Genomic DNA, 27,946 nt, shown 5'->3' on the forward strand with positions numbered 1-27,946 from the left:
TTTTATAATTTATAGTCTGTTTTTATAGTGTTTTATAATATAGCAGGGATTCCCAAACTGTGTACGCAAGCTTCCACTAGGGGGTACATGAGATGAAAAAGGCAATGTCGGAAAGGTGTTAAATTTTTTTTTTTTTTTAAATCTTAAGTCTGTGTTCTCTTCATTCTTTGTGTTTCATAATGTTGTTCTCCACAGTTTTTTAGTGTGAGAGCTCATAGACCAGTTGCACATTTTGATTTTGTTATCATGTTAATAAAACATGATGCCTGGAATGCGTCAATAGAATGTGTTACGTCATTATGTGTCGGATGGTGGGGGTACGCGAGCCGAGTCAGGATGTAGGTGGTGGTACACGGGGGAAAAAAAATTTGGGAACCGCTGGTATTGTTGTAACATTATGAAATATAGCGATTTTTAGCCGAATATTCCCACATAAGAGTCTTTTTGGAAATCTCCCAGATTCCTTTTGAAGATTGCCACCCGGTTGAAAACTACAACAACAACAACAACATGTCTTTGTTTGTTTGCAGACAACAGGCAGGGCTTCTGCTTCACGGAGGTCCTCCAGACTCTGTGCCAGATGACATCCAGCAGTCGCAACAGCGTCACCAAGTCGGAGTGCTGCTGCGACGGCGGCCGTGGCTGGGGGCCCAACTGTGAGCTGTGCCCTCTGCCAGGCACCACGCAGTACAAGAAGATGTGCCCACTCGGCCCTGGGTACACCACAGATGGCAAAGGTAGGCTTTTAGTAGTTAAGTTACCACTGACGCACACAGAGATGGAGACCTACGCGGAGCAGAGTGAAGTGTTGGGCTTGTAATATTGCTAGCACACCAGTTAGCACAGTGACTTCCTTACCTTTAGTCTGAAGGAATGATCTTCATTCAAATGATAAAATGTGTGAACCTGTGACATCTGTATTAGTTGGTATCACTGTAAAGACATCCGTGCTCTATGTTTTAGATATTGATGAGTGTAAGGTGATGGGGAACCTCTGCAAGAACGGCCAGTGTGTCAACTCCCTGGGCTCCTACTCCTGTGTCTGTAAAACAGGCTACACCCCTGATATCATTGGAACTCTATGTGTCGGTGAGTGACTGCAAACCTATCCACCTGTCCAGGCATAATGCCAGAGGTGTTCAGCATTCCTTTTTGCAATATCCTATATGGACTAATCACAACAACACTCTTCTGTGAAAACGTATATTCCCTACCTTAGATGTGGATGAGTGTTCCCAAGCTCCAAAGCCCTGCAACTTCATCTGCAAGAACACAGAGGGGAGCTACCTGTGCTCGTGCCCCAGGGGTTACCTCCTGCAGGAGGACGGCAAGAGCTGCAAAGGTACCGGGGCCTCACTTTCTCATTCCCCAATCCCCACCGAGCAGACATGCAGATAGCCAGGAGATGCACGTCACTCTAGACCACTCAAAAGGGCCTTTTCATCACAGTTTGACCATCTTCTGCTACACATATGAACTTAGTTTTAGAGGTGATATTAAACTGTTTATAGTGGGCTACTCTTCATTTCTCCTCTATTTTCACAAACACCTTTAGGCCTCATATTATACAAGGTTTTTACAACCATAATTAAAAGTTTAGGGCACTGCGTGTGAACTTCCCTACTGTATCTAGCTATGTTCCCATTCAGTTAAGTACTGTGAGTCTGTGAACTCTGCAGGCTTTCCAGTTAACTAGAGTTCAGTGAGGGGTCCTTCTCTAGACAAAACTTCACATTCCCTCTTGACGTGCTTTCAAGGTCACCATTTGGCGGAGAGAGCGCTGGGCCCTTTGCCCAATTTCCTGCTCGGGAGAAAGGAGGGAGGGCTTGCTTGCTGCTACACTTCATCTCTGGTTACTCTCTTCTCTCTCTTCTCTCTCTCTCTCTCTCTGTTTCTCCAAGCTGATCTAGAATCAGTATTCCCAAATCACACCTCTCCACTAATTGTGAGCAAGACATGGCTACAGTTCCCAGACCAGCTGCCCAGCACAGAGAGTTATGACACCCCATGGGAAACGCTCGCCATCTTCCCCTCCCCTGTTGGCCAGCTATCAGTTCAGTACATAGAGGCTGTGATCCCTGCATCCTGCCAGAAATGTTTTTTTTTTCCCAGTTAGCATTAACTCGTAAACAAACCTTAAACCACAGAACGGCTCGGCAGTCATTATATTGCCATTCCTCATTGTACATACAGTTGCAGGCTAGAGAGCTTTTCTACCCCATCGTGTTTCCGGGGGCTAGTTCATTCACAGGTCACTGTTTTAAGGGGTAATGTACAATTAACAATGACCCCCTCCCCATCAATCTCACAAACACACACACACAAACACACACACACACACACTAAGCAAAGTGTTTGGGTTGTGAGTCTGCCTGGAGAGTAGGGGCCTGTGTGTTAGCTAAAGCAGACCAGAGCTTTGTGTTACTTGGCAGCCACAGTCTCCCTTTTCCTGAAGCTCCAATCCCAGACAGTTTCTCTCTCTCTCTCTCTTCCCCTGTCTCTCTCTCTCCCTTCCTCTGTCTCTGTCTCCCTCTCTTTCTGGGGGGAATTTCATCAGTGAATGAATGCTCCCTGCTTCCTCTTATCTGTCACCCTCTCTTTTTTCGCTTCATCCGAAGACAAAGTCTTTCTTAAAGCATCCAATTGTTAATATAGAGCTGTTCCTGCAAGGACAGAACATAATATCTGAACTAGACGGTCAAGGTGCACTTAAGCTTGTTCAGACATTGTGCTGGATTGGACAAAGATCTGGCAAAAACTGATTGGGAAATCTTTCTTTTCTCTTTCATTTATTTTTGAGTAATTCCATATCTTTAAAAAGCTATATATTTTGCACTGCGTGCTGGTTGTACTGCTCACTAATTTACCTCCTATCGCAGACCTGGATGAGTGCTCAACCAAGCAGCACAACTGCCAGTTCCTGTGTGTCAACACTATCGGAGGCTTCACCTGCAAATGCCCTCCTGGATTCACGCAGCACCACACTGCCTGCATTGGTAAAAATCTCTCTCTCTGTTTCACTCACTCACATACTCTCTCTCTCTCTCTCTCTCTCTCCCACACACACACACACACACACACACACAAAAACATACAAGTTTTACTTCTTATCTCACATCCCTTTTATTGCCTCTTTTACGGCTTTATCCTGGAATTAATGGATTCAGAGTAATGTCTCAACAAGTCAAATAAACCTAACTGATTTGTAGTGATGGCAACGTAATAAGTTGCTTGTTTTGGAATTTCCAGCACCTCTATCACCATGGATACGACGAAGTTTGCAGTGCCCACTCAAGCTCTTTTAATAGTCGCAGGTCATTGCAGGGACAAAGGACTGCACCAAGTAATATCATATATTGTTGCCTAGGTTTCAAGTGTCAGGGTAGTATTTTGTGCAGTCCAATAAATCAGGTACTGTAACGGCAGGTATCACTAATGTGATGAAATTATGGGAACGTTATTAGATTCAACTAAATTGTGTGTTGATAGTGTTAACTTGTCTTTTAATAAATTAGGTTATAGATACTTGGACTGTTCGCTACCCTGATATACACATGATACATTTGTTTGATATGTCAACAAACGTAACACCCTACCACCTATGTTGTTGTTTACATTTTGAATTGAGTGTAAAGTAAAAATTCCTCGTTTCACACAGACAATAATGAGTGTGCCACTGATCCTGGTCTCTGTGGAACCAACGGTGTCTGTCAGAACAGCCCAGGCAGCTTCAACTGCGAGTGCCAGCGTGGCTTCTCTTTGGACCAGAACGGTCAGAGCTGTGAAGGTCAGTCACTACAACGTGTATTATCTGCTGTGGAATTGTACTTTTAATAATAATGAAACTTGTACTATTAATAGAAACAATCTAGTGACTATCGAAATAATAGAATAGATAATAGAAACTAATTGTGACTATCGATATTAACTTGTACTTATTGACTATTGATTAATTACTTAATTAATTTGATATACATGGACAATGTGTGTGTGTGCTGACAGACATGGATGAGTGTGATGGAAATCACCGATGCCAGCATGGTTGTCAGAACATGGTGGGTGCGTACCGTTGCAGCTGTCCTCAAGGTTATCTGCAGCATTACCAGTGGAACCAGTGTGTGGGTGAGTAACTCACAGAAGCTGTCTGGACTGGTGTGTCTGTCTGGGGCACACACACACACACACACACACACACACACAGACACCACACACACACACACACACACACACACACACACACACACACACACAGACACCACACACACACACACACACACAGACACACTCACACACACTCAATCTTTCCTTGTCACAGCCTTTCTCCTATGTGCAAGATTTCCCTTTCCTGGAAGCTCAACCTTTCCTCTCCAGATTATGCAGAGTTAAAAGGATGTCTAATCTTTTTAGAGCAGTGACCTCACAGTTGAACCTCCCTTGGTTTCCTTCAAACACAAAAACACACTGTCTGAGCTTACAGTTGGAAAATAAATATTTATGCAAAGTAACATTTGGGCAAGGATAAGACTCAACAGATTTGGGTCAAACGAGCGCCACGCTCCATGCTCATGCGGACACATGCATGGCGGTTCACTCTCGAGCCTCTTTCGTGAAACCCGAAACCATAAAAGAGCTGCTTATTAGCAGGGGAGAAAAACAGCATTATATAATTGTGTGGGCACACACTGCTTAATTTCTAGGTGTAAGCTACAGTTTGACAGCCCTAATAATAAGCAGTGATGTGAAGGAATGCGTGTGGACAGTTGCTCTGCGGATTATGACACCCGTGCCCATCTGCCTTGGCATTCCAGATGAGAACGAGTGCCAGAACAGCCAGATCTGCGGCAGCGCTTCCTGCCACAACACCCTGGGCAGCTTCCGCTGCATCTGCCCGAACGGCTTCAACTTCGAGCAGCACAGTGGTGGCTGCCAGGACGTCAACGAGTGCTCGTCCTCGCAGAACCCCTGCAACTACGGCTGCTCCAACACCGACGGAGGCTACCTGTGCGGATGCCCGACGGGCTACTTCAGAGCAGGACAAGGGTGAGCCCAGACATGCCATTCATGTGGAACTCTGGACTCAAACTATAAACAGTTTAAGAAAGTTTGCAGAAAGTTTGCAGGACTACATTTGGGTTTGCTCATGTAGACAGGTTTCTAATTTGTTTATGAAATAACTCTTAACATTATGGGAAGTAGTATAGTCATCAAACTGTTGCCCAGAACATCTGAATGATTTCTGACATGGTGCTCTTACCTTCTCTCTGGTTGAACAGTTCACCTGTGTTTCTGTTTCAGGCACTGTGTCTCTGGCGTTGGCTTTAGCACTGGGGTTCCATTAGCCAGCGGTGGAGGTGGAGGTGGAGGTGGAGAGGGAGATGACAACTCCCTCTCCCCAGAAGCCTGCTATGAGTGCAAGATCAACGGATACCCCAAGAAGGGCAGGAAACGCCGAAGCACCAATGGAACTCTGGATGAAATGGTAATAGTGCATTTATCTTAGGGAGTATCTGTGGGTGCTGTGTGAACTTGGCCCCAGTATTTAATTTGTGATTGAGGTTCTGAATTTTAGAACGATTCAGTCCATTTCTGTGAGTGTATTTAGACACCTTTTCCCAGTGCATTACCCAACCTTGATGCAATACTATCTTGATGATAGACCAGTTCTGTTTTGGATATTCCGCAGATCTTGACAGAAAGAATTTTAAGGCAGACATTTGTGCCTTGTTTAGGTATATTCTAACCACTTGTGGTCAGAAAAACCCTCAGCACCACTACTTAGAAATATAACCTACATTTCACTGAATGACTTACAAAAAAGTTGACCAAGCAAATGTAACAAGACAGAGTCTGAATAAATAGTGGTAAGTCTTAAACACCCTTAGCAACGATGTATCCACAATTACGCCATATGTTTAAAAAACACAGTTTGCAGATTTTGACAGGTTGTTATTATAAAGTCATTTCAGTTAGATAAAATATTTGTACCCATGGTTGAGTAATAGAAAGAAGTAAACATGGGACTCTCTGTTAGAGTAAATACAAGCAACTTGCTCCTGAAATATTATAATCTCATATTCTTATGTTCCAAGTTGCAATATGTAGAATTCTTAGAACATCATTTTAGGATTGCGACAGTTGAGTTTTGTCAGCATTTTGAAAACATTTTGTCTGAATTACTTGCAGAATGAGCAGGAGACAATCAGCCTGGCCAGTGTGGACGTTGAAGACACCCTCCTGTTCAACCTGAACATCAGTGATGTGAAAAGCAAGGACCACATCCTGGAGTTCATCCCAGCACTCTCCACCCTCAACAACCACGTCCGCTACACCATCGACTTTGGTAATGACGAGGGCCTCTTCAAAATCAACCAGAAGGAGGGCATAAGCTATCTCCACTTAGCCAAGAAGAAAGCTCTTGTCCCTGGAGCCTACTTTTTACAAGTCAGCAGTGTGCCCCTGTATAAGAAGAAAGAACTGGCTCAGTTGGAGGACAGGCATGACAAAGACTACCTCACGGGACAGCTGGGGGAGACACTGAAAATGAAAGTGCAGATTGTATTCCATTAACCTGGACAACAGCAGAAGGGCTTGCCACCAAAGAAATGAGCGGGTGGGACTACTACAGTATCAATTCCCAAAGACGATTCCATATATCATAGATACAATTTCTTAGCATTCCAGTAAGAATTACCACCACGGTGCCTCTTAAATGCACTAGACATGGATTCTGCTGACAAAAACCACTTTGATATGCATTGTATGAAAAAAAAAAAAAGAAACGAATGTCTTCAAATAAGATTTTGTACTATGATATGTTGAATCTGGCAACACTTAGTGGGACAAGGAAGACTGCAGGAAGGCACTGATGCTGCGATTTGTTCACCACTCGGCAGTCAGAAGTGTTCTTATTTTTTAAAGTTTGATGGACTCCGCTTTATAATTATGCTTTCCCCCATCTTCTCTACTGACTACATCATCGCTAATCATATTTACTGGTGCTAGTAACATGACAACATAGATTTATAAATGCACTGTAATACTCCACAGGCACGGTGGCCGTACGCAGTCTGGCCTATAGCAGGCCAATTTCCCATCTCTTTTGCAACCAACAGCAGTTAGTTCAATAGCCTCTCTGTTCTCAGTATATGCCTATGCTATGTGTAAATTAAGTGTGTTTATACTGTAATCATGCCACTTTTTAATCTTGGAAGCATTTGTAAACTAGATGGAGCCCTTAATTGAAGAGGGCTTCGTTATGGTGCTTATAATGACCAACTACTTTGTTTTTATTTCTTTGTTTTTTTGTTTTGTTTTGTTTTAAAACTGTGTACATCGTTCCAATGATAAATATCTGTGACTTCAACCAAAATGATGCACTGAGGTCCTCCTGGCCACTCACTCTTGCGCAAGTACAATCAGTGCTGTCATCCCCCATGATGACGACATCAACACCAACTTAAGTACCAGTTTTTGTTTCCTGTGTTCACATCAGTGAGGGGTATAGGTGTAAATTCACAATAAAAAATATTTTGGTTTTATGGGGTTCGGGAGTGGCTTTCCTTATTCAACTACTGCATATTCAGGGAACCTTCCAGAACATCTGCTACACGAAGAACAAGAAGATCTTGAAAGTATGCAAGACCCTCAGTAAATAAATAAATATGAGGCTAAGGCTTCCAGAATTAACACAGTGAAAATGGGGCACAAATCCACAATATTTGTGGCAATACTTTTTTTAGTCTTTTTTCCCGCAGATCAGGGGCTAATCAGCCAGTGAATTAGTGTGACATACTTTGGCAAACACTATGGAATGGAGTGGATCAGCTGATCAGCTACACATTTGGTTAGTGGTCTTGTGCAAGCATCAGCCAAGCTCCACTAAAATTACTGGGTTTCAGGACTTTTTTGTAAAACGCCTTCTAGGGAATGACCAGGAATGTTTAATAAGGAAGTATTATGGCATGCACTCATTTGCCGATGGTTCACCTTACATAGGGTCTACTTGTGTGTAAGCCAATCATCAATCCCAACTGGTCAGACTCTTACGTTAAGCAAGTGTTAACTCCTTTGCGCACGTCAATAGGGGGATTCGACTTAATGCAGCCATCTTAGGCTGACTGCATACCGTGATTATTTCTGAGATTCTGATGTTTTCAAACCGGAATTGTGCATATGTCATGGTTAAAAATGTATCAGAATCTCAGAAATAATCACGTTATGCAGTCAGCTTAAGACGGCTGCAGGTGGCTGCATGAAGTCGAATCCCCCTGTTGACGGTCGGCTCCATATGTTGGGAGGCAGGCGCACCCCGCATTGGTGACGCAATTCTCGTCACACGCTGAACACAGACGCAGGACTATATTCGGGCCCTTGCTCTGTTCACAAATTCCAGTGGCCAGTCGTGGGGTTTAACCAATTCACGCACCTTGCTCCGTCTACACTTACTTTGTCACTGGATCTCTCAGTGTTGCAAAAGCGGCATATTTCTATAGTTGTACCTCTGCACCAGATTATGTGCACCAAAACTTAAACTAGATCATATTTCAGACCAAATATTCATAGCCATAGACATAAGGTCTGTCATTAACTAAAAACTAATCAATGTCAGTGGATATGGAATAATGTTATAATGTGCATTAAAGGAGAATTCCGGTGTGATATTGACCTAAAGTGTCATGCCAATGCTACCAACAGCTTTTTCAATAGTGGTGCTTCGGCATCGGGCTAGCCATGCAAATAAATCACTGTTTTACACCCATTTACGAGGCTCAATGTATCTCCACACTTCATTGGTAGACTTCCGAGGGCCCTGACATTTAAAACGAGACATTGAGAACTTTGAAAACGCACTGGTAGTTTACTTACAAGACGATTTATACAGACAGTATCTTCACGAAGTTTAGTGTTTGCAGCCATCTTGAATTTAGTCACGATAAGTCAAGCAACGAGTAAGAATTAACAGGTATGATAAGGGATCAGATTCCAAAAATAATTCAGTGGAAATGCATGGATTCCAGTTGCTGCTACTGGAAGAAACTGGAATCCATGCATTTCCACTGAATTATTTGTGGAATCTGACAGTGATTTATTTGCATGGCTAGCCCGATGCCGAAGCACCACTATTGAAAAAGCTGTTGGTAGCATCGGCTAACTAGCGCCAGATTTTGGAGTGCAGGGGACAAGCCGAGATGGGCTATGAGACATACGTTCACACTCGGTATCATGTTTCAATACACTTTAGGTCAATATCACACCGGAATTCTCCTTTAAAGGTTAACCCTCAGGGGATTGTATATTTCTTTCTGTTCAAACTATCACTGAAAGAGAGGAAAGTTTTGTAATGACAATTCAGCAACCGAGGAGTTGGGCTAATATTTTGTCATTCAGTTGATCTGTGAGAAATATTGGGTGGGGTGGGGGGGGACTTGCTAATGACAAAAACCCTTCATTCTAACCCTGAGTCTAAGTCATAAAGCATTGCAGGAAGTTGCAAAGGCCCTCACTATAGAGGCGAAGGATGTGAGCCACTAATTGATCCTGTCACTTTCAATGTAATGTGAATTGACACACATTAGCTCAACTCCGAAACTCCAATGGAACCATTCCAGACCACAATGAACGCGGTGAATGTGGGTTGGGCAGAGGAAGACTATCCCTGTCCCATCTCAAACTGTCAAAACATTATGAGCTGTTCTGACTGCTAGATTTATCCAGTCAGAAATGAGTAGGTAGATATCTACTGGATCATTTCAATTTCCAGAACACATTCCTTTGTCAAATGTGTGTTCATGTGGATTTGAATGTGTGAAATGAATGTGGCTAAATCTTTAACTACTTTCGCCACACCTATGGGCCTCATCTCACCCAGAGGGAGTGCTAATGTCCAACAAAACTAAAATTGTGTTAAAATACAGTTAGAAATAATAATAGACAAATCACCAAACTGTCTACATACCTGTACAAACTAAGTATATATCAGCCTGGGGAGTTGCACATACAATTGTGATAAGATGTGACTACATTTGCAAAGAAAAAGGCTAAAACCTAGAAACCCTTTTAAACAATTTTAAAACTTAGATTTTGGCTCCCCTCTGTGGTAGGCAGAGGTACTGCATGGTTGTGTATTAAAAATAACAAATACTATTTATTCCCATTCAATGTTGATGTGATTTTTCAAAAGATGGGGTGAAACAAACATGGTCAGGTCTCCAATTGTCAAATTTAGAATCTGTATAATTCTTTTGCGAGAACATGATCATTAAAAAAAATCTAAGTCAACTACAGACCAAAAACTTCCTGTCCTAGTTACAGCATGCTGGAGACTGGCTAGTATTTCTGGCGTTCACCCATTTCTCCCAAATGGAATTTGCATGGCACACTATGCAATACGTTAAACTGAAAAAGAAATGAAACAGAAAAAACCCCCCTATATTCTAAGGATAAGAAAGCTGTTAGCAACCTTGGAGAGCAGCAGTGGGTTGGCTATAGATAATCTATATTATATTGATGAGAGGGCTACACAAAAGCGCAAACTTAGAAAACATGACCTTTATTATTGCAGAACACAGAAACAGTACATTACATTTCATTCAAGTACATTCAGTTAATTCTTTCCCGTCGATCCGAATCCACCTTCACCGCGCTGAGTCTCATCCAGTGTCTGAGATTAAACAAACACACATTTTGATGATGCAGGATACAAAGCACGACACAGGATACTCTTTTAATGAAAGGAGAATTTAGAAGTGGAAAGATCTGTATGCTGTTTGTATCTATATCAGTTTTCATGTGATCTGTGACAACAAATTGAAGACTAACCTCAAGTTCAAGTAGGTCTGGATAGCAGATCCTCTCACAGATCAACTGAGCTATCCGGTCACCCTTTTTCACTTAAAAAAAAAAAAAAAAATAAAAAAAAAAATAAAAAAGGCCAGCGTCATTATCGGAAGCAGACTTGTGAACATGCAAGGTCCACATAGCTTAAAGCGTAACTCTGGAGTAAAAACAACTTAGGGTCATTACGGTAGTTAACAAGTTCAAATATTTGATTGAGAGCAAAATTATGTTGACTGGTGGAGTTGAGCAAGACCATTATTTTGCATCAACACTAAATGGGCTTATAGTGAAAGCTAAGGGCACCAGCTAACACGTCAAAAAACAAACATTATTTTAAACCACTGACTGATCAAAATATAATTACACTTTTGTGGTAGTGTGGTGAGGGTCCCTACAGACAAACCGAAGTATTGTAAACTTCGAAAGAGTACAGAAAGGTTATAACAAGGACCTGTATCTGCAGAACGTAAATTGCCTGGCTTCGTGTTCCAGTAGTGTCAAATCAGTGGACATGTTCAACTTCTTCCAGCATTGTGTAGATCTGGCTGAACGTAAGGCATGTCTGTATTGTAAGATTCAGCCAGATCTGCTCAGAGCTGTAAGATCGAACAGTAAGATCGAACAGTAAACAGTCTTGCTCAAAACTCCACCAATTAATGTAATTTTGCTCTCAATCAAATGTTTGGACTTGTTAACTACCATGAATAGACCCTTGGGGGCACATACCTTCAAACGTCTCCTTGTTGAAGTTGAAGAGCACTACTCCGACGTTTCCCCTGTAGTCTTCGTCCACAACACCAGCTATTAGGAGAAAAGACCGTCATGAAGCCTAAACAAACCTTCAAAAGGATGTTTTACATACCAGTGACAAACCTGGACCTGTTCGCCATCATACTCCCATTTACTTATCTGCCAATCGTTGTTGGTGTCCCATCCAAGAAATTATAGCCAACTTACCTCCCACATCTATAAAATGTTTAGCTGCCAGTCCAGAACGAGGGGCTGGGGAGATAAAAGAAAAGCTAGAGTCCAAAGGTTCACAAACCACAAAATATAACATTAGTTATTATGATGCCACTATTGCTGTAAGCAGGGTGATTTGTGAAATAAAATAAATAAAATAAAAAAAAACAGAAGGGGGGGGGGGGGAGGGGAGGATAAAAAAATAATAATAAAAAAAAAAAATCATCCGCAATTCACCCTTCGCTAAGCCACACCCGAAAACCGCCACAGGCCAATCGCGGCTTAGCAACCAGTCACTAGGCACGGGAGGTCTGACAAGCTTTTCGAGTTTTGCCATGTTAACCTGTGGAGACTGAAAGCCTGTGGGTCATGAAGGGCACTTATTTGAATGTGTGGTGCCCTAACCCACGTAAAGACACAGTAAAATAGCATGTTACACTATAGAAACATGATATAATTGGGAACACATATTGTTCTAACTATAAAAATGGCATATTGCATGATATTTCCATAACCGCGAGATACACGCTTCACGATAACGGCAAGAAGTTGTTAACAGACGTTCACCAAGATGTATAGCCCATCAGCAATCTATTAAAAATAACACCTATTTGAAGTACCATTCGTGATATGTTGTCAAATATTTAAGTTGTGGGAAGTACATAGCTTAAATGGTATGTTTCTTTCGTCCCCCATGCCTGTTTCATTCATTCTGGCCAGGAGAGTCGAATGAAACAAAACGCACATTCGACTTCTGCTTAAATAGCTCATGAACGGTTTTGTTCAGAGATGAAATTCCAACTGTATTTGACAGGACAGATGTAGGTTGCTAGTGACAAAATATTAGCTTCCAGTGTGGTACGATGTCTTTGTAAATTACATTTCATTGAAAAGTCCCGGTTTCCCCTATGTAATAGACGTCAGGCATAAAGCTTGTCAGGCATAGCAACAGTAAGTAAGGAGGGCGGGACTTAGCGAAGGGTGAATTACAAAGATTCTAGAGCGCTACGCTCCGCTCTAGAATCTTTGATTACAGGTAGTTCGGTAGAGGCACTTTAATTTGTCCAGTTAGCTTATCCACTGAAACTAGCCATTTATGATTGATTACACAGTCGGCATTCTGAAGCGTCGTGCATGATGATCAAAGCGAAATTAACCAGCCATCACGCAGCCACTGTCAGTTTCTGATATATCTGATTATTATTTACTAGCATTAGACTGCTAGACTGTTCTAACGTTCATATGAAGTAGCATCAATATGATGGTGGAGGAGGGGATAAATTGTCGCATGGCTGTAAAATAACGTTAACTGTAGAGAGTTACTGGTGAATTTGTTGTACTATCAGTTAACTTTAGCGTGTCTTCCCACTTGTTCAAATGGCCCTTCGGTGGTGTTAACATGTCCATGAGAACAGTTCCAATAGAAAAATCCAATATCAGCTGTATTCGCATTCACTCACCCACTCTCCCATAACATCCATGAGGAATTGCAATTTGAATGTCGGTCTTCACGATTGCTTTATCCATCGGTCCAACAGTGTAGTCGTAAGCACTACATGGATTAACACACAATAACGTTAACAGCATTCTTGATACTGGACCATTTATTTAAATCTAACATTATCTAACCCTCTTTAAACGTGTTGAATTCGTTAAAATAAGAACGCTACGTACCTGTACAAATCATAACCAGCTGCTTTTGCTGATCCTCGTGTTGGAACAGTGGCATTTTCTGTTAATTTCGCAAACTTCAGGACTGGTTTGTCTGTGACTAACTCAATCTTGCTCTTCTTTGAGGGAGATACAGTTGTTTCTGTAACCTCTGAACAAGGCATATTTGCAGTTTTAGCAATAAGAACAAATACGAAAATAATCACAAAGCAGTGACTGGCAAAATACTGCACTGCACATTAGTTTGCGACCGTCTCGCTCTGCAGCTTTCAGCTCACAATGCAGATACAAATTACCCGCCAAAATCCCCGCCAAATCCAAACAGGAATATCCGCCTTAAACAAACTTTAAATTTAATTTCAAATGAAGAAACGGTTATTTATTTTTACTATTTTTGCCATTCCTCCTAAATTAAAATAAATACAAATTAAAATAAATAATTTGTTTTATTCTTAATAAACGTATCTCTCGTATGCCACTTAACTACCATACTCTCGCGAGAGTGTGCTACAACCAAAACATTCCGTACAACTTTGTAGCACCACCAGAGAAATTCTAAATAGCCTAAGACGCTGGTAGTAGCACTGAGACAGACCACTGCTACAACATCAAAAACTTGCTTACAGAATACACAACGAAACGAAACGAAAGTAATATACAAATCATTTCATTAATTCTAATGCTTAACATGTTCATATGGTCTACATAATATAACAGACATAACCTTTGCAAGCAGATCCAACGTTTCTGGAAGAGTTAGCAAAGTGAAGTCTCCGTCCTTTTATAAAAGGACCAAAGTAATGACGAATAACGTTAGTGCTTTGCACTATTCGGGCCATTTCGTCTCTGATATAAAAGGTTCGTTGCTGTTAATTTCCTCGATAACGTTAGTCTCGGTATTACGGCATGTATCCTAACGTTAGCCTAGACCTAATGGTAATTTAACCTAATAGAATGGATAACGTAGCCTAGCTATTGACAACAGCAGATAATTTAGCCTGCTTTAGATGTAGCATAGATTTCTCGACTCGTTTACGTGTCACTGACGTCTAAAACAAATCAGCAGTTCAAAGCTTTTCTGTCGTTCAAAATACCCTAGTCTAAGCTAACATGTCCGCCCGCCTCACGTCTTCTGACGTTGATTCCGACGTGCATTACGCCAAACTAGGCTATAGAACAATTTCAGATTGAATATCGATTTCCCTTGCATAAACAGCCACATTGCTTGATAATGCCTTTTCCCTGGTCGAGTAGGCTACTGTTGTTAATAAATGTCGGCTACCGACTGTGGAGCTGAAACCTAGCTCATATAGGCCTAGCCTACATAGGTTAACACAACCCCACAAATGTAAAAAAAGATGTCTCGAATTGTGCTGTGGAAACACAGACTCTTACCTTGCATGTGCTCAGTTTCTAGCTTTACTGTCTGGTTACTAGTCCATTCCCATGTAAAGATGCCAATCAAACCCCTAGCACTAGCTCGAGCTCACAGCTGCTGTAGGTCGGTTACACAAATGTCACTGCATGCATGGTAGGCTGTTTATGTAATCACGCTTTACTTAGATTTAGGCCTTATAGTAGAGGTCCTGGGTAAGATTTATATGCACTTCATTTAGCGGAGAATATCTCAACTGTTATAGAGTAAAAATGACCCCATTGAACAACGTGGGATGTGTGCCAAAATCTCTACCCGGGACGAAAGTCCTGAAAATGACCACAATAGGTGACACTATTATCACACTTCAGGTGAATGGGACTCCCCCCCCCTTATAGATATCCATACATTTCTACCAGTTTAATCTTCATATTAAGATAATTACTTTTTGTATTACACTTTGCCTAAAAAAAAAAAAAAAATATGAGACAAAAAATGAGGCAATATATTGTTAAATCTTTACACTTCCCTATTTTGAGTTTTCTTGAAATTGCACACCGCCTACTAACAATGGCCCTGTTTCCATACTTTGATTTGAGTGCTTGACCTCTTTTGAAAGCAGAGGCCTTGTGTATTATTTTGGTACCAATAGATTGACTGTGTGATGAACTGAGAGTGGCAAAGGGTAGAATGATAGTTTTTTTAGGCGGTTTTGTACATCTCTGGAAATGACCACATTCTGCCCTCTTGGTCATTTATTTTGTCTTGGAAACACAACTGAGGCCCACTACCAGCACTACCAGGGCTTGTGAATCTGTATCTCAAAGTAAATCAATATAGAATGAATGGGGTCATATTAGTCTATAACAGTTGAGATATTCTCCGCTAAATAAAGTGCATACAAGTCTTACCCATGACCTAGACTATTAATGGCACTGGCTGCAATAGGCTAGACCGATTCAGAACAGATTATTATTTCTTGTTTACTTTGAATATTTAATGACCATGTAGCCAAAGCTACTGTAGAAAAGAAAAAACAGCCACTTTATTTTATCTTTTATTTATTCCCAGAAATTACAACGAAAGCAATACAATGTTAAAGCAACACCATAGAGTTTTTTGTACCTTAAAATAATGTTTCCAAAATCGTTTCAGTGGTTCATCAACTTGTAACAGGGTGAACGGCACTTCTGCATTCTCTTCACAGCCCTCTATCGGCTATAACCGCATTATGTAAGTTTGCCAGATCGGGTAGCGGATCTGTAGTTCGATGGAGTGAGACATAAGAAACTACAAATTTGACTTGCATCTGATGTCGCAATACATCGTACTTTCATAAATCGTACAACATATTCTACCTTGTCTATGGACATCGTTATGGATAAACAAATAGCATGCGTGCGACAGAGGGAAAGTTCTTTGGTGTTGCTTTAAATACACTAGGCCTATACAACAAAGCATCCAAACATCACAGGCATAAAACAAAAACAAGGAAATAAGCCAGTTAAGCTATATCAATTATTTTGCTAATAGAAGGATAACGGTAGCAGATCTTTTTTCCAAAATGTACAGCTGTTTTCAATTAATTACTTTAAATATATTTCTGGAAATATGCTCATCCCTGTATGAAAAATAAGAATTAGCCTTCCTTTTTACAATCTCATTATCTACATTTCATCTACCCTCACAGTAGGCTTTAACCAGACCTTTATCTTACATGGTTATTTTAAAATCCATTAATTGTATTAATGTCTTTATCATTATTTGTCACCTAACTACCATGCACACTTTTACAATGGGAGACAGGATATATACTAACAATTCCAGAAGAGGGCAGCATAGCTGCTGATTATGTAACTCCAATCCATTCCATAGCATTATGTGTGCACCTTTTTTGTTTTGTACAACGGAATGGCATTTTTTTGTCAGTTTAAGAGTAAAAGGTCAACACACTCTTGTGGTTCCCTCTGATCATCAGAGTTGGTGGTAGGTTCTTTGACAGGGTGTCCAGCCAGGCCATGTACAGGTGGTCAGAGATAGATCCCTTACGAGCAATGGGCAAGCTCCTGCAAGAGATTGTTATCTTTAGTCAGTGGCTATCAGTGAAATCAGAGTTTTAGATGGTCTTTCTTTAAACCGCAGTTTATTAGAATACGACATTCTGTTTTAAAAAGAAATGTCAGCACACTTACACAATGATGAGTTTGGCTGTGCTGGATTTCTCTTGAAGGAGTTCGTTCAGGCGGATTTGAAGATTTGTCTGTGAAGAAATGAAGCACAGAACACTTTGTCATTTTGTCACAAATTACACATTACTTGTTTTCCTGTTGTGTAAGAGTGACATAATCATGCGTTGACCTCATGTTTATCTACATTTGGAGCAATTCTTGAATAGGCTACTTGTGTTTACCTTCTCCTCAAATGTCTCCAGTTCAGTATCTGTGATCTTCCAGGGGCTCTTCTTCTTCAGAGCTTCTGCTTGGGTAGTGTCCTTGGATCCCTCATTCAGACGGAATGGTGCAATCATGTCATCGAATGTCTTCAAACTAAAGTGGCAGTAGGAACATAAATATGCATTAATCACACATTCTGTATTCTCTATTACCTGGAAATTCTGTTTTTTCTGAACAATAACATTTAATATCTGATATGACCCAAAGATCCACAATGAATTTACCTGGCAGAGGTTGGTCTGGCATTCATATCAGGAATGACATGGATGTCATCACATTTGATCCTGAATTTCTTGAGGAGTAACACCATCCTAGAGAACAAAAGGTGACAGATTATTTATGAATATTTTCATTTTCATGGCAATATCAAATTGTTATCTCTCAATTTTGATGCTGGAGTTACTCCTCTTCTAAGATCAATTTCCTGTCTGGTCAGATGTATCATTTCACTGGGGATGTGTCCAGATGGTCTGTGTTTGGTGACCACTTACTCGTCTTTGTCTTGCTGGATTCGGCCAGGCAGACCAGCAATGAAGATTCTCAAATTGCAGTCCTTGAATTTCTTTCGGGTAGTGAGGATGTAAGGGAGCAGCAGGGTCAGACCTGTCACAGTGAAAACATTTATTACATAGCGAACACACAAAGGACCACAACCCCCCTGCACACACGCACAAAAAGTGTCAACGCGTTGACAGTAGGTCCTGTCTGTGAGGAAAGACAGCCCATGTCTGCATCTGTCACAGATTTCATCAAGTCTTGTAAATGAAAAGGACCAATGAGAGATAAGACTCAAATTTATCGAAGCTGTCAAGTTGCGACTGAAAATGTGTTATTTGAATGTTTAGTTTAGTGTCATTGTATCAATTAAATGATCTGAGTTCTAATAATTTTTAAATAGCACAATATTTGTAGTTACCTCCATCATCAAACATCCACCACACATCAATGGTGCCTTTGCCAACTTTCTTTTTGAACTGGTTGCTTGCATGCATCAGTGCCTGGTTTGTCCTTGCCTCTTCATTAGACTGTGGAACATTCACAGACACTGGACAAATGAAGGAAGTTTTAGAGGAATATTAATACAGATAACCAACTAAAACTGAAATTTGATTGCAGGAAACCATAGTACCACACAATAATGATATGATGGAAAATATTTTGCTTGGCATGTCAATAATTGCAAAAATCAAATATTCTTCTGTGTTTCATGGTCTGTGGTCATGTAGGAGAGACACTGACACCTAGAAAGGCTTACTAGCCACCAGAAAATGAAAGTGACTACATTATTGGATTACATTGTTACTCACCTTTTTTTATATAAACATTTTATTAGATTTGATTGTGACAGGAGGGATCTATTCTGATTGTGTGTGTGTGTGTGTGTGTTGAGAAATGCTGAACAAAAAAGGCATTTTTTTAAGGGCTTTGGTAAATAAATGTGTTCTCTGTCAAAGATTACCAAGGTAAGATCATTACCCCACAAATGAGATCATTTAAAGGTGATGGGTAAGGTACACAAATTAAATATCTCATAGTACCTCGTGTTGTAAGCACTTGTTGTGATGTTCTTTTGGATTTCTTGGATATTTTGCCTTTATCTTGGAACTGCTCATTCTCAGCCAGCTGTTCCTGTGCCTGTTGAATCACTTCCTCTGTGGATGCACAAACAGATATTTGATATTATTCCTTTCTGTGTTAGGTTAACATTTAAGTGCATTTTTACATTATATAATCATTTTACATTTCATTTTACAGTTTTTTTTTTATCCCACCATGCAATAAATCTTTTTATTTAACTGTTCAAATGAATCTAAGGTTAAAAGGTTATTTTTGGTGATAGCCCTGTGGCAATTTTTATCATGATGACTGACCTTTGTTTTATTGTTTAGTGTGTCTCTGATACAAGTTTTTATGAGCCACATAGTTGAATTTTGATGATCAAGAGTTAATTTATAATTATGGGCCAGTACATTTCCTTAAACCCTCAAATCCTTATGTGTACACAATCTTATGTCCTATATGTGGCTTCAATTAGCGCTATGATTTCCACCCCAAAATATGAATATAACTACTACTTTGGCTTGGGCTTACCATTAGCCTTTAAGAGGATGGAAATGTCAAGTCCCTCGGTGACCCTCAACACCACAGTTCCATACTCGAAGTCAAAAGAGTCACTGAAAAATACACAATCGTCATTGACATTGACTTTCTGCAAAGTGGTCATTCAGTCATTCTCAATGCGCTTTACTAAAGGTAGGTGAATAGACTGGTAGAGGGACTCACTGGACTACGCCAACATAGTTATTTACATCCTCGTTGTTAGCCATTCTCCAGTCTTTCTTGAATCCCAGAACCACAGTGTTAGGTTTTAAACGGCCAAGCCCAGCAGCCTGAGGAGGAACACAAGGACAATATTTATGGTCAGCTTTTAGTTACTGAGGGACTAAAGACAACACTGCATCTGTTTGAAAATCCCTTATAGAGCATCCTTATCACATCGTTGATAATAGGGCCATAAGGATGCATGATTTGGATTTGTCATTAACTTTGCAGCTTTCGTATCATGGCACTCACCTCCAGTAAAGTTTTAGCTCCCTCTCGGAAGTTGTTGCCTGCCACTGGAGCATAGAATGCCTTCCGTTTCTTAGACTTGATCCACGCAATGTTACTGTCCACACACTCAGCTATTTCCTGTTGCATCTCAGCACGTGGCCCCTGGTGATCATTGAGAAGAGCCAGTGTGAGGCCATCGCCATTAGGTAGCAGCATGTTTACCTCTCTTGTATATTTGTATTCAATCGGTAAAGGAATAAATAGTGCTGTGCAGACCCAAAATGATATCTCACCTTAAATACTTCACATGTAATGCAGAGTCCGTAGGTCTTTGTGAAGGAATGGGCTAAATCTAAGAGGGCAGGCCTGTTCTTTGGAGATCCAGTAAACACTAGGCACTGAGGCCTGAGGATGTAGAAATGGCTGGCATTAGATAAATGCATGTACTTGTGATTAGCGATCTTGGGAGGATAACACATCCTGTTAGTGCTCACCTGAAGTTCTTTACATGGTCATCCACACCAGACAATGCAAGAGTATTATTCACTGCACTGACAAAAGTAACAGCCTGAGTCGACGAGCCCCAGTTGACATCTGGGAAAGAGAACATGCTTTAGCTCCATTTAATCAGGAATAGATTATAATGGTGATAGTATGGGGGGTGCTTTATAGATGGTGATGCTTATAAATGGTAGATAGAGAGAGAATAGAAGGTTTTTCTATTACCTGGCTTCTTGACAGTCACATAGATATAGAGGACGATTTCTATGAAATATGTCAGCAGCGCTGCCCACCAGTTAATGACAAACATCACAACACAGCACAGCAGAGCTCCGAACAGGGACAACCACATATTGTAATATTTATAGGCAGGCCTCCATCCTGTCAGAAAGAGTTGTGTTTTTGAAGCAGAGACATTATGTTGAGAATAGAACAGACTGACAGTCAGATACACCACCCATTTAAATTTGATTTGTATTTTATTTTTTAGTCTGAGGATGAAGACGGAACGTACCTGGTGACTTGGCATAGGAGGCATGGAAGCAGGAGAAATTAATGAGGGCGTAGGAGGCCAGGAAGAAGTTGGATATAATGGGAGCAATTACGTTAAGATCAGCTGAAAAATATAAACACTGTTAGTCTCATGTCAACATCAGATCACATCAATTATTTTCATCAGTGTTGCATTGCAATGAAAAATGTCAAAGATATCACAGATACAAAAATCAGTCAGAGTGCTGGTGGCCATGATAATATTGTGATAAAATATTAGCACCTATTAAAATGAACGCCACAGCAATGATGAAGGTGAGTACGTAGCCTCGAAGAGGTTCATTGTTTTTGCCATGTCCTTTGGCAAAGAATTCCAGGCCTCTGTAGATCTTGTCTTTGCACAATGCCTGCAAAAGATACAGTGCAAGTTAGAATTCAGGGAATGCTTCAGAGCCAAACCAAAGAATGTTATATTGCAGAATCTACTTATTGATTAAATGTGGTTAGATGTCTTGCATATTAAGAGATATCCGACATTGACGCACCTGAAAGACTTTGGGTGCACTGACAAGAGAGGCCAGAGCTGAGGAGAGAGTGGCTGAGAAAGTCCCGGCAATGATGAGGGGTCCAAATCCTGACACCATTGTCATGACCTATGTGGAAGAGTAAGGGTTTGTTAAAGTATTGTAGCTTGTGAGTGGCAAATAAAAGCATTACAAATGCATTACATCCGCTGATTGTCACCCAGCCATACCTGGAAGTTGTTCATCAACCCAAAAGGACACGATTCTGTTTCACAAATTGAAAAGTCATATCCAAAATCACATGCCACGGAATAGTTGCAGGGTGCTCCTTCAGTAATGGTACTATTAAGGCCAGTTGCTTCACGAACAGTAGTTGCCACTGAATAAATGAGATAAGGAAATTGAATTAATTGAAGATTCTACAATGTCTGTTTAATTGCAGGTTAAATGGTAAAGGGAATTTAAATTGTAAAGAACATAATATCACTATGAATAAGATTATAGCAACTTGGGTGTATGGATGAAACAATTTGGTCAGCTTCTGGATAAAAACAAAATGGTCTCATATGATATCCTATTTTACAATCCCCTAATGATTTGTATGCCTTCATAAAACATCCTGGTTGGTACTTGGCACTGTTAGAGTATCATTGATTTTTTGAAGTTGTGTATACCAATAATTACTGGCCCAAAGATGGCATGAGGCCAGGTTTCTGATTGGGATTTTATGGGCCCCAGTGTTTATTGATTATTATGAGAGGGACAGTGAGGCTACAGAGAAATTCTGAGGTAAGGTAAAGTTGTGTGTAAAATAGTAATCCATTAAAAAGATGTCAATTTTAATAGAGTTGCCTCGCTCTCCCTGACTAAAGAAAGTTGCTGTGAGTAATTTGTCTTCAGGTAGCTCTTGAAATGCTGCATTGCATATATTATGAGGAAGAAAATGATGGATGCTGTACCATTTTATTTTATATATTAATGAGAAACACTTACCCACACAAAGGGCCACGAGCAGGTATGTTATACCTGTGATAAAAATGGCCAGCAGTGTTCCTTTGGGAAGAGCAGAATTAGGATTCTGGAAAAATAAGAGAGGATTATAAGCATTATTTGGAGGGCTCTATAAACGGACTACAAATAATTTTATGTTTAAACAACTCAGTTGTACATCACAAAAAAATGGAAAACCTAATGTTATTTATGGTCTTTTAAACAACTCAGTTGTACATCACAAAATAATGGAAAACCTAATTTTATTTATGGTCTTTTAAACAACTCAAATAAATCGGTCAAACTAGCTGACGGTCAACTGAGCCTAATTGTGTTTTCAGTTTCAAACTCATTAAGCTTGTTCAGTCAACAGGTATTCTGAGTTGGGAAATAGTTTTCCATACCTTTAAATCCCCAGAAATGTTTGCTCCTGCCAAGATACCTGTGGCTGCTGGGAAAAAGATGGCAAAGACAGAAAAGAAGGACTCTCCATCTTGAAAATTAGGCATGAAGTTTTCTGAGAGAATAGGCACTGTGGGCAAGAGAAGTAAGAGTCCCAATTAGCAGCAGAATAACATCCTTCTTCTGTGACATCTGTTGCACACTGTGGTATGGTATCAAAAAATTATTTGGATTTAAAACATTTTATTTCATCACAATATCGGTGTGTTAGTATGTCACCCTTACAATGGTAATTGAAAAACCCTTGTCTTTTTTTGCTCTCAGTGGCAGGAATGAATGTTCCCACAAAAACATTGGCAATGGCCACGAGCAAGATGATCAGAAGAACAATCTGAGCCTAAACAGAAAGAAAGCAAAAACATTTAAACCAAGTTTTAATATTGGAAACCATATTGGAAACTGTAAAACATCACTTGTCTATTTGGTTAAGTTTTGGTCCTCACTTACCTTGGCCTCCCACTCCATCCCTATGAGACAAATCCCCAAAAGCAAAACTACAGTGATGCAGCCAACAATCCTGATGTCATTCAGTTCATCCGTCATAAGAGCATTATTGTCCTGTGGACAACCCATGTAGGTAGCCGTTAGTACAGACAGAGTAGGTGATGGTCATGCTATGGGATCTTTGCACTAGCTTACTATGTAGCTTAAGTCTGCAAATATGGCTGTCAACAAACACCTGACGATGAGTGCTTTAGCGATGTCAACGAACAGGAAACTGGTTTGCCAACTTCAAGTAAGCTAGTGCACATGGGCCATTATTCCTTACAATATCACCCACCTTGAGAAGGTCCACAAGAGTCTCTGCAAATCCCACCACATACATAGCAACAGCCACAGCATTGGCAAAGGCAAAGATGAGACCTATGGAACCTCCGAACTCTGGTCCTAAACTGCGAGAGATCAGGTAGTATGCTCCTCCTGGAAAATTGGTTCATTGTAGAATTGATTAAAATACCTCCAGAAGGGCAGGAAAACATATTATGCTGTCTGTTGACCATCTTGCACATCAGACTATTTTTTTTTAAAATGTCTACATTTCTAACCTAACCAGAAATCCCAATAGGACAATATTCATGTTAAGATTCTTATGTAAGCTGTGATATGTGCTTAAATCCATTTACCTCCTCTGACCACTCCATTGGTGCAGATGGCAGACATGGACAGACAAGTGACAATGGTCACCACCATACTCAAGAGGATGATCACCACACCCAAACCTAAAACAGAACCAAAGCATGAATGAACAACCATGAATGAATGAACAGCGCCGTGTTAACCAACCCTGCTGTTTCAAATGTGTTTAGAGTGAGTGCCAGCAGCAAATCACAATGGACTCATAATGAAATCATTTCACCACCATCTAAACTCACCCCTAACACCTTAAAAAGTAAAGTAACGCTACGGTGACTCTCAAGTACCCAATTTCAAGCACTAACTGTGCTGTGGGGCTTGGATTCTAACTCAGTTCAAAGTAACTTGCAAGTTTTCTATGTAGAGCCTTCAGGCCATGACTGTCATTAGTCATGCTCCATAAAGAACATTTGAACCAGTCTGTCCACCAGGAATGTAGTCTGCATAGGACAGTGTGCATAAGTATAGTGCAGAAGGACTTTGGTGCCCAGAAGACCAGCTTGTGTCAGGGACTAATGAGAATCCTAATGGTCCGTCGGACACTCGCCCTCACCAAGTGGCCCCCTGCCATTTAAATTGGAATTACAAGAGCAGCACACACCTCCTGTTATTTGACCTCGAGCTGAAGGACGACTGGGAAAGCAAACAATCAGCTGAGATGTGGCCCCCGCTGTTCGTCCCGTCGCATATCCCCACTCTGATCCCCTGTTCTTCTGGTAACTCATCTCGCTCTGTACACACCCCCTCTCCCCAGAATCAGATGTGCCCCTCTGCCGCCCCCCCCCCCCCCCCGGCCCTGACTGGGACTCTCCCTATTAGCTACGCTCTCACTCCCCTCAAACCAATCAGGAGAGATCCAGACTGTGCTTTCAGATGTAATTAAGTCACTATTGTCACCGCATGGGGTACCAGAAAAAAAAAAATCTGATCCCTTACTCATACACTTGGATGTGTCTTTCAGCTGAGAGGGCAAGCTCACCAGGAATTGATGAGTATTATTTTACGGGGGCTGGGGGGTGGGTAGGTTGAAGTGATGTTGTGAAGGGTCATTTAAGACGGGAGAGAAGAAATATGAACAGCACAGACGGAAGGGACTCACCAGCACCAGCTTGTCCAAACACCCACGACAGGCGGATGAACAGCATGACTCCCCAGATGTTTAACATGCATCTCACCTGGAGAAATAACAGCACAGAAGTATTTTTGAATCTCGTTTACTTCATACAGTATATCCAACTTGTGCAACTGATGAGCATTTTGTAAACACATCTTGCATTTTCCACAACTGAACAGTGGACATTGCCGGAAAGCAGTAAATTGACCAACAGATGTGACAGAGCAACAAAGCCAGAAGAGTGTGATGTCGACAGGTGTGCTAATCAATGTAACTTGACAATGTAATTAGTTTCAAATTGAGAGATAATTGAGAATAAAAAAATCAAAGGGTCAGGTCTTGTTTTTAATAGACTTATCCACAATGGTTACCTTGACCATCAAAGTTCACTATAAATAACTATGTCTAACATTTCATCAGTATTTCAGTACAGTACATTTCTCAGAAAGACTTACACTCTAAACAATTGAGTTATGTTAACTTATATCTTTTGATTAGACTAAATAATTAAGATAGGCTTAATCATTATTTTGAGTTTGACTGTTCGGGCTTACTTGAAATTTAGCTTTCAAGCTATGTTACTCAGAAACAAATTGTTCCATCTCAATTCACTCCATTCAACTCACCAAGACCCCTTTTATCCAGCCAAATTTAACAGTGCCATCTTTCCCTGGGGGTGTAGCCATCTGAGAATCATCAGTAAGTGTACCGATACTCCCTTCGGTATCATCCACTGTGTCAGGGATCGCAAGCCCTCCATTCTTAACAGATAGGAATAAAATAATTTCACACTGTTAATGTACAATACAGTTTCAATGCATTGCAATAATGTGCAACTATAGTTGTTGAACTGTTAAATATAATCGTGGAACAGAATAGAGGAACAGTAAGAAGTATAATATAAAACATTGTGTGTAGCAGTTGTAGCCTATTTGAAGCTGTTTTGAGCTATTGGCATCAGATGTCAATGTGTTTTAGTAAGACAAACTAGTGTACAAAAATATATTGTTTTCTGCCCAACAGAATGAATTTAGAAGTTATTGGATGTTGTGCAGTCCAGCTCTAATGAAGAGTAATATTTTGTCTGCGTAGTGTAATTTTGTCCTTCACAGTTATATATCTGCAGTGGGGACCACAGGGAGTTAGGGAAAACACAACAAGTTTTTTTAGGAGACTATCCAAGTTAATGCAAAAAATCACAAGCACCTCCAGTGAACATTGTGCCTAGTGATTTAGAACAGTGTTTCTCAAACTTTTTCAGATGAAGGACCACTTAACCAATAAAAAAGAAACACACGGACCACCTAAAAAAAAGATTAGACCTACTTCAACAGTAAGCCTACACAATAGGCCTACTCACTGAACCACCTTGCTTATTGTCTTGGCTCCTTGCTTATTGTGTCAGAGGACTCATATGATTTAAACTGGCATATCTTACATAGACAGTGTTGCAGAACTGTTTGGATTTACATACAAGTTGGTTCAATATTGCAAACAACTCATCTATATTACATTTTACCACGTCTGCTCACGGACCACTTGGGATAGCTTGCGGACCACCAGTGGTCCCCGGACCACACTTTGAGAAACACTGATTTAGAACACATCATTGGCCCTTGTTTTATCATGAGTTAATGAATGAGTGGTTATCCTTGGGGGAATGATTGTTCATGAATGATTATAAATTCCCTTACACCTTTCACATAACAATTGGCCATATATCAGCTTCATATTTAGCTTTTGTCACTGCTACCCTCACACAGACACACAGCTCAAACAACTGAGAACTATTTGCCATCAATCTCTATAACTGCCTTTTGTGGTGGTGCATCCGAGTGGGAGTTGATGGTAATTTTGATACCATAGATTTAATAGACCAATAGTATAAAAAATCAGGAACAGAGTTTATTTACAATGATGCACATCAAGGGAGAGACAGCATGACTTCACCTAAAGATCCATCAGCTGCTCTAACTAGACAAGGAAATAGTTAGGGTTTAAGTATCCTTCCAGGTTGACGGGAGATGGCGTTGGTCATCCCATCTCACGTGGACTACACTGAATCAGACCCTGATTAGTGGCAGCCTGGCAATCCGGAGCAGATAGCTACTGACGCAGCCATGCAGAACAGTGAAACACTCATAATATCACAAAGTCATAATATTCCTGCTTATCTCTAAATACAGCCACACCGAGATATACACAGGGACAGTACAGATATCATACAGTCATTACATAGAATCATACTTTTAGTATCAAAGTGACCCACTAATGAGAAATGCAGAACATTAAGCCACATATTGGAATATTGGACATAATGCAGAACATTAAACCATATATTGGAATATTGGACATAATGTTCTATTCCACTTTCTCTCAGAGTGCAAGGGAAGCCTACCTTCTGGAAGATGTCATGGAGCTCTTGCAGAGAGGGCCGAACCGCTCGGTGGCCACTGACACTGCCAGCGTTGCGATAGAAGTCAATGTTGGGCACTCGGTCTAGTGTGTCATGGCCAAAGGCACTGATCACTGATGGCCTGACATCTCTGTGCTCAGTTTCTTCATATTGTGGAGGATCGAAAGCCGGATTCTCCATTTGGAATGTTCAAATGGTCTACCTTGTTTCGTGTTAATTGAGGCAGTCAGTCAGTGTATAAAAATACACCAAAAAAGGTAATAGAAGCCTCAAACAGGTATTGTTCTGAAATGTCCAGATTCAAGGTAACAAGGTAAAAAAAAAATCTGCAGTATGTTGTTTAGTTCATCAACAACATGGTGCAGGTGCAATCAGGTCGAGCTTTATTCCTCATGCAAAGTCTTCAAACAGGTAGCAGTGACCCTTGGGCATCTCTTTATATACCCTCTCTATCTCACATTC

The 27,946-nt window shown here is 40.6% G+C and overlaps 3 protein-coding genes and 1 long non-coding RNA gene across 7 annotated transcripts in view; 2 read left to right on the top strand and 2 right to left on the bottom strand.

Moving 5' to 3' along the window:
- The window catches only part of fbn1 (fibrillin 1), a 59,778-nt gene extending 52,240 nt beyond the window's left edge, over positions 1–7,538 (top strand). For both annotated transcript variants that reach the window (XM_042061610.1, XM_042061611.1), the window contains exons 58-66: positions 531–737; positions 964–1,089; positions 1,220–1,342; positions 2,880–2,996; positions 3,659–3,787; positions 4,003–4,122; positions 4,809–5,040; positions 5,296–5,479; positions 6,184–7,538. In XM_042061610.1, the coding sequence (XP_041917544.1) occupies positions 531–737; positions 964–1,089; positions 1,220–1,342; positions 2,880–2,996; positions 3,659–3,787; positions 4,003–4,122; positions 4,809–5,040; positions 5,296–5,479; positions 6,184–6,567 (1,622 nt within the window). In that variant the 3' untranslated portion in view covers positions 6,568–7,538. The remainder of the gene's footprint in view (positions 1–530; positions 738–963; positions 1,090–1,219; positions 1,343–2,879; positions 2,997–3,658; positions 3,788–4,002; positions 4,123–4,808; positions 5,041–5,295; positions 5,480–6,183) is intronic.
- A 2,990-nt stretch (positions 7,539–10,528) lies between these two features.
- On the bottom strand, positions 10,529–14,989 carry dut (deoxyuridine triphosphatase). Of its 3 annotated transcripts, none has more exons than XM_042062375.1 (7): positions 14,866–14,989; positions 13,474–13,621; positions 13,260–13,351; positions 11,794–11,838; positions 11,563–11,637; positions 10,819–10,889; positions 10,529–10,660 (listed from the first exon to the last, which is right to left on the bottom strand). In XM_042062375.1, the coding sequence occupies exons 1-7, from the start codon at positions 14,870–14,872 to the stop codon at positions 10,604–10,606; spliced, it is 495 nt and encodes a 164-aa protein (XP_041918309.1). In that variant the 5' UTR covers positions 14,873–14,989; the 3' UTR covers positions 10,529–10,603. The 3 variants fall into 3 exon arrangements, with proteins under 3 accessions (XP_041918309.1, XP_041918307.1, XP_041918308.1); XM_042062373.1 differs by lacking the exon at positions 14,866–14,989 and adding an exon at positions 14,195–14,569; XM_042062374.1 differs by lacking the exon at positions 14,866–14,989 and having other exon boundaries at positions 13,474–13,770.
- A 1,169-nt stretch (positions 14,990–16,158) lies between these two features.
- slc12a1 (solute carrier family 12 member 1) lies at positions 16,159–27,884 on the bottom strand. The gene is made up of 26 exons (XM_042062148.1): positions 27,467–27,884; positions 25,695–25,829; positions 25,054–25,129; positions 23,945–24,040; positions 23,602–23,741; positions 23,268–23,378; positions 23,046–23,157; positions 22,763–22,890; positions 22,362–22,446; positions 21,599–21,747; positions 21,390–21,497; positions 21,128–21,251; positions 20,867–20,968; positions 20,578–20,733; positions 20,346–20,445; positions 20,145–20,256; positions 19,873–20,013; positions 19,582–19,688; positions 19,390–19,472; positions 18,837–18,950; positions 18,215–18,343; positions 17,790–17,901; positions 17,523–17,609; positions 17,256–17,391; positions 17,038–17,105; positions 16,159–16,911 (listed from the first exon to the last, which is right to left on the bottom strand). The coding sequence occupies exons 1-26, from the start codon at positions 27,662–27,664 to the stop codon at positions 16,776–16,778; spliced, it is 3,045 nt and encodes a 1,014-aa protein (XP_041918082.1). The 5' UTR covers positions 27,665–27,884; the 3' UTR covers positions 16,159–16,775.
- On the top strand, positions 17,305–17,872 carry LOC121682125. The gene is made up of 3 exons (XR_006022436.1): positions 17,305–17,402; positions 17,506–17,623; positions 17,735–17,872. It is a non-coding gene; the product is annotated as an uncharacterized LOC121682125 (long non-coding RNA).
- Positions 27,885–27,946: the final 62 nt, after the last annotated feature.

Source organism: Alosa sapidissima, chromosome 14 (genome assembly GCF_018492685.1).
Source record: "Alosa sapidissima isolate fAloSap1 chromosome 14, fAloSap1.pri, whole genome shotgun sequence".
In the NCBI taxonomy this organism is placed as follows: domain Eukaryota; kingdom Metazoa; phylum Chordata; class Actinopteri; order Clupeiformes; family Clupeidae; genus Alosa; species Alosa sapidissima.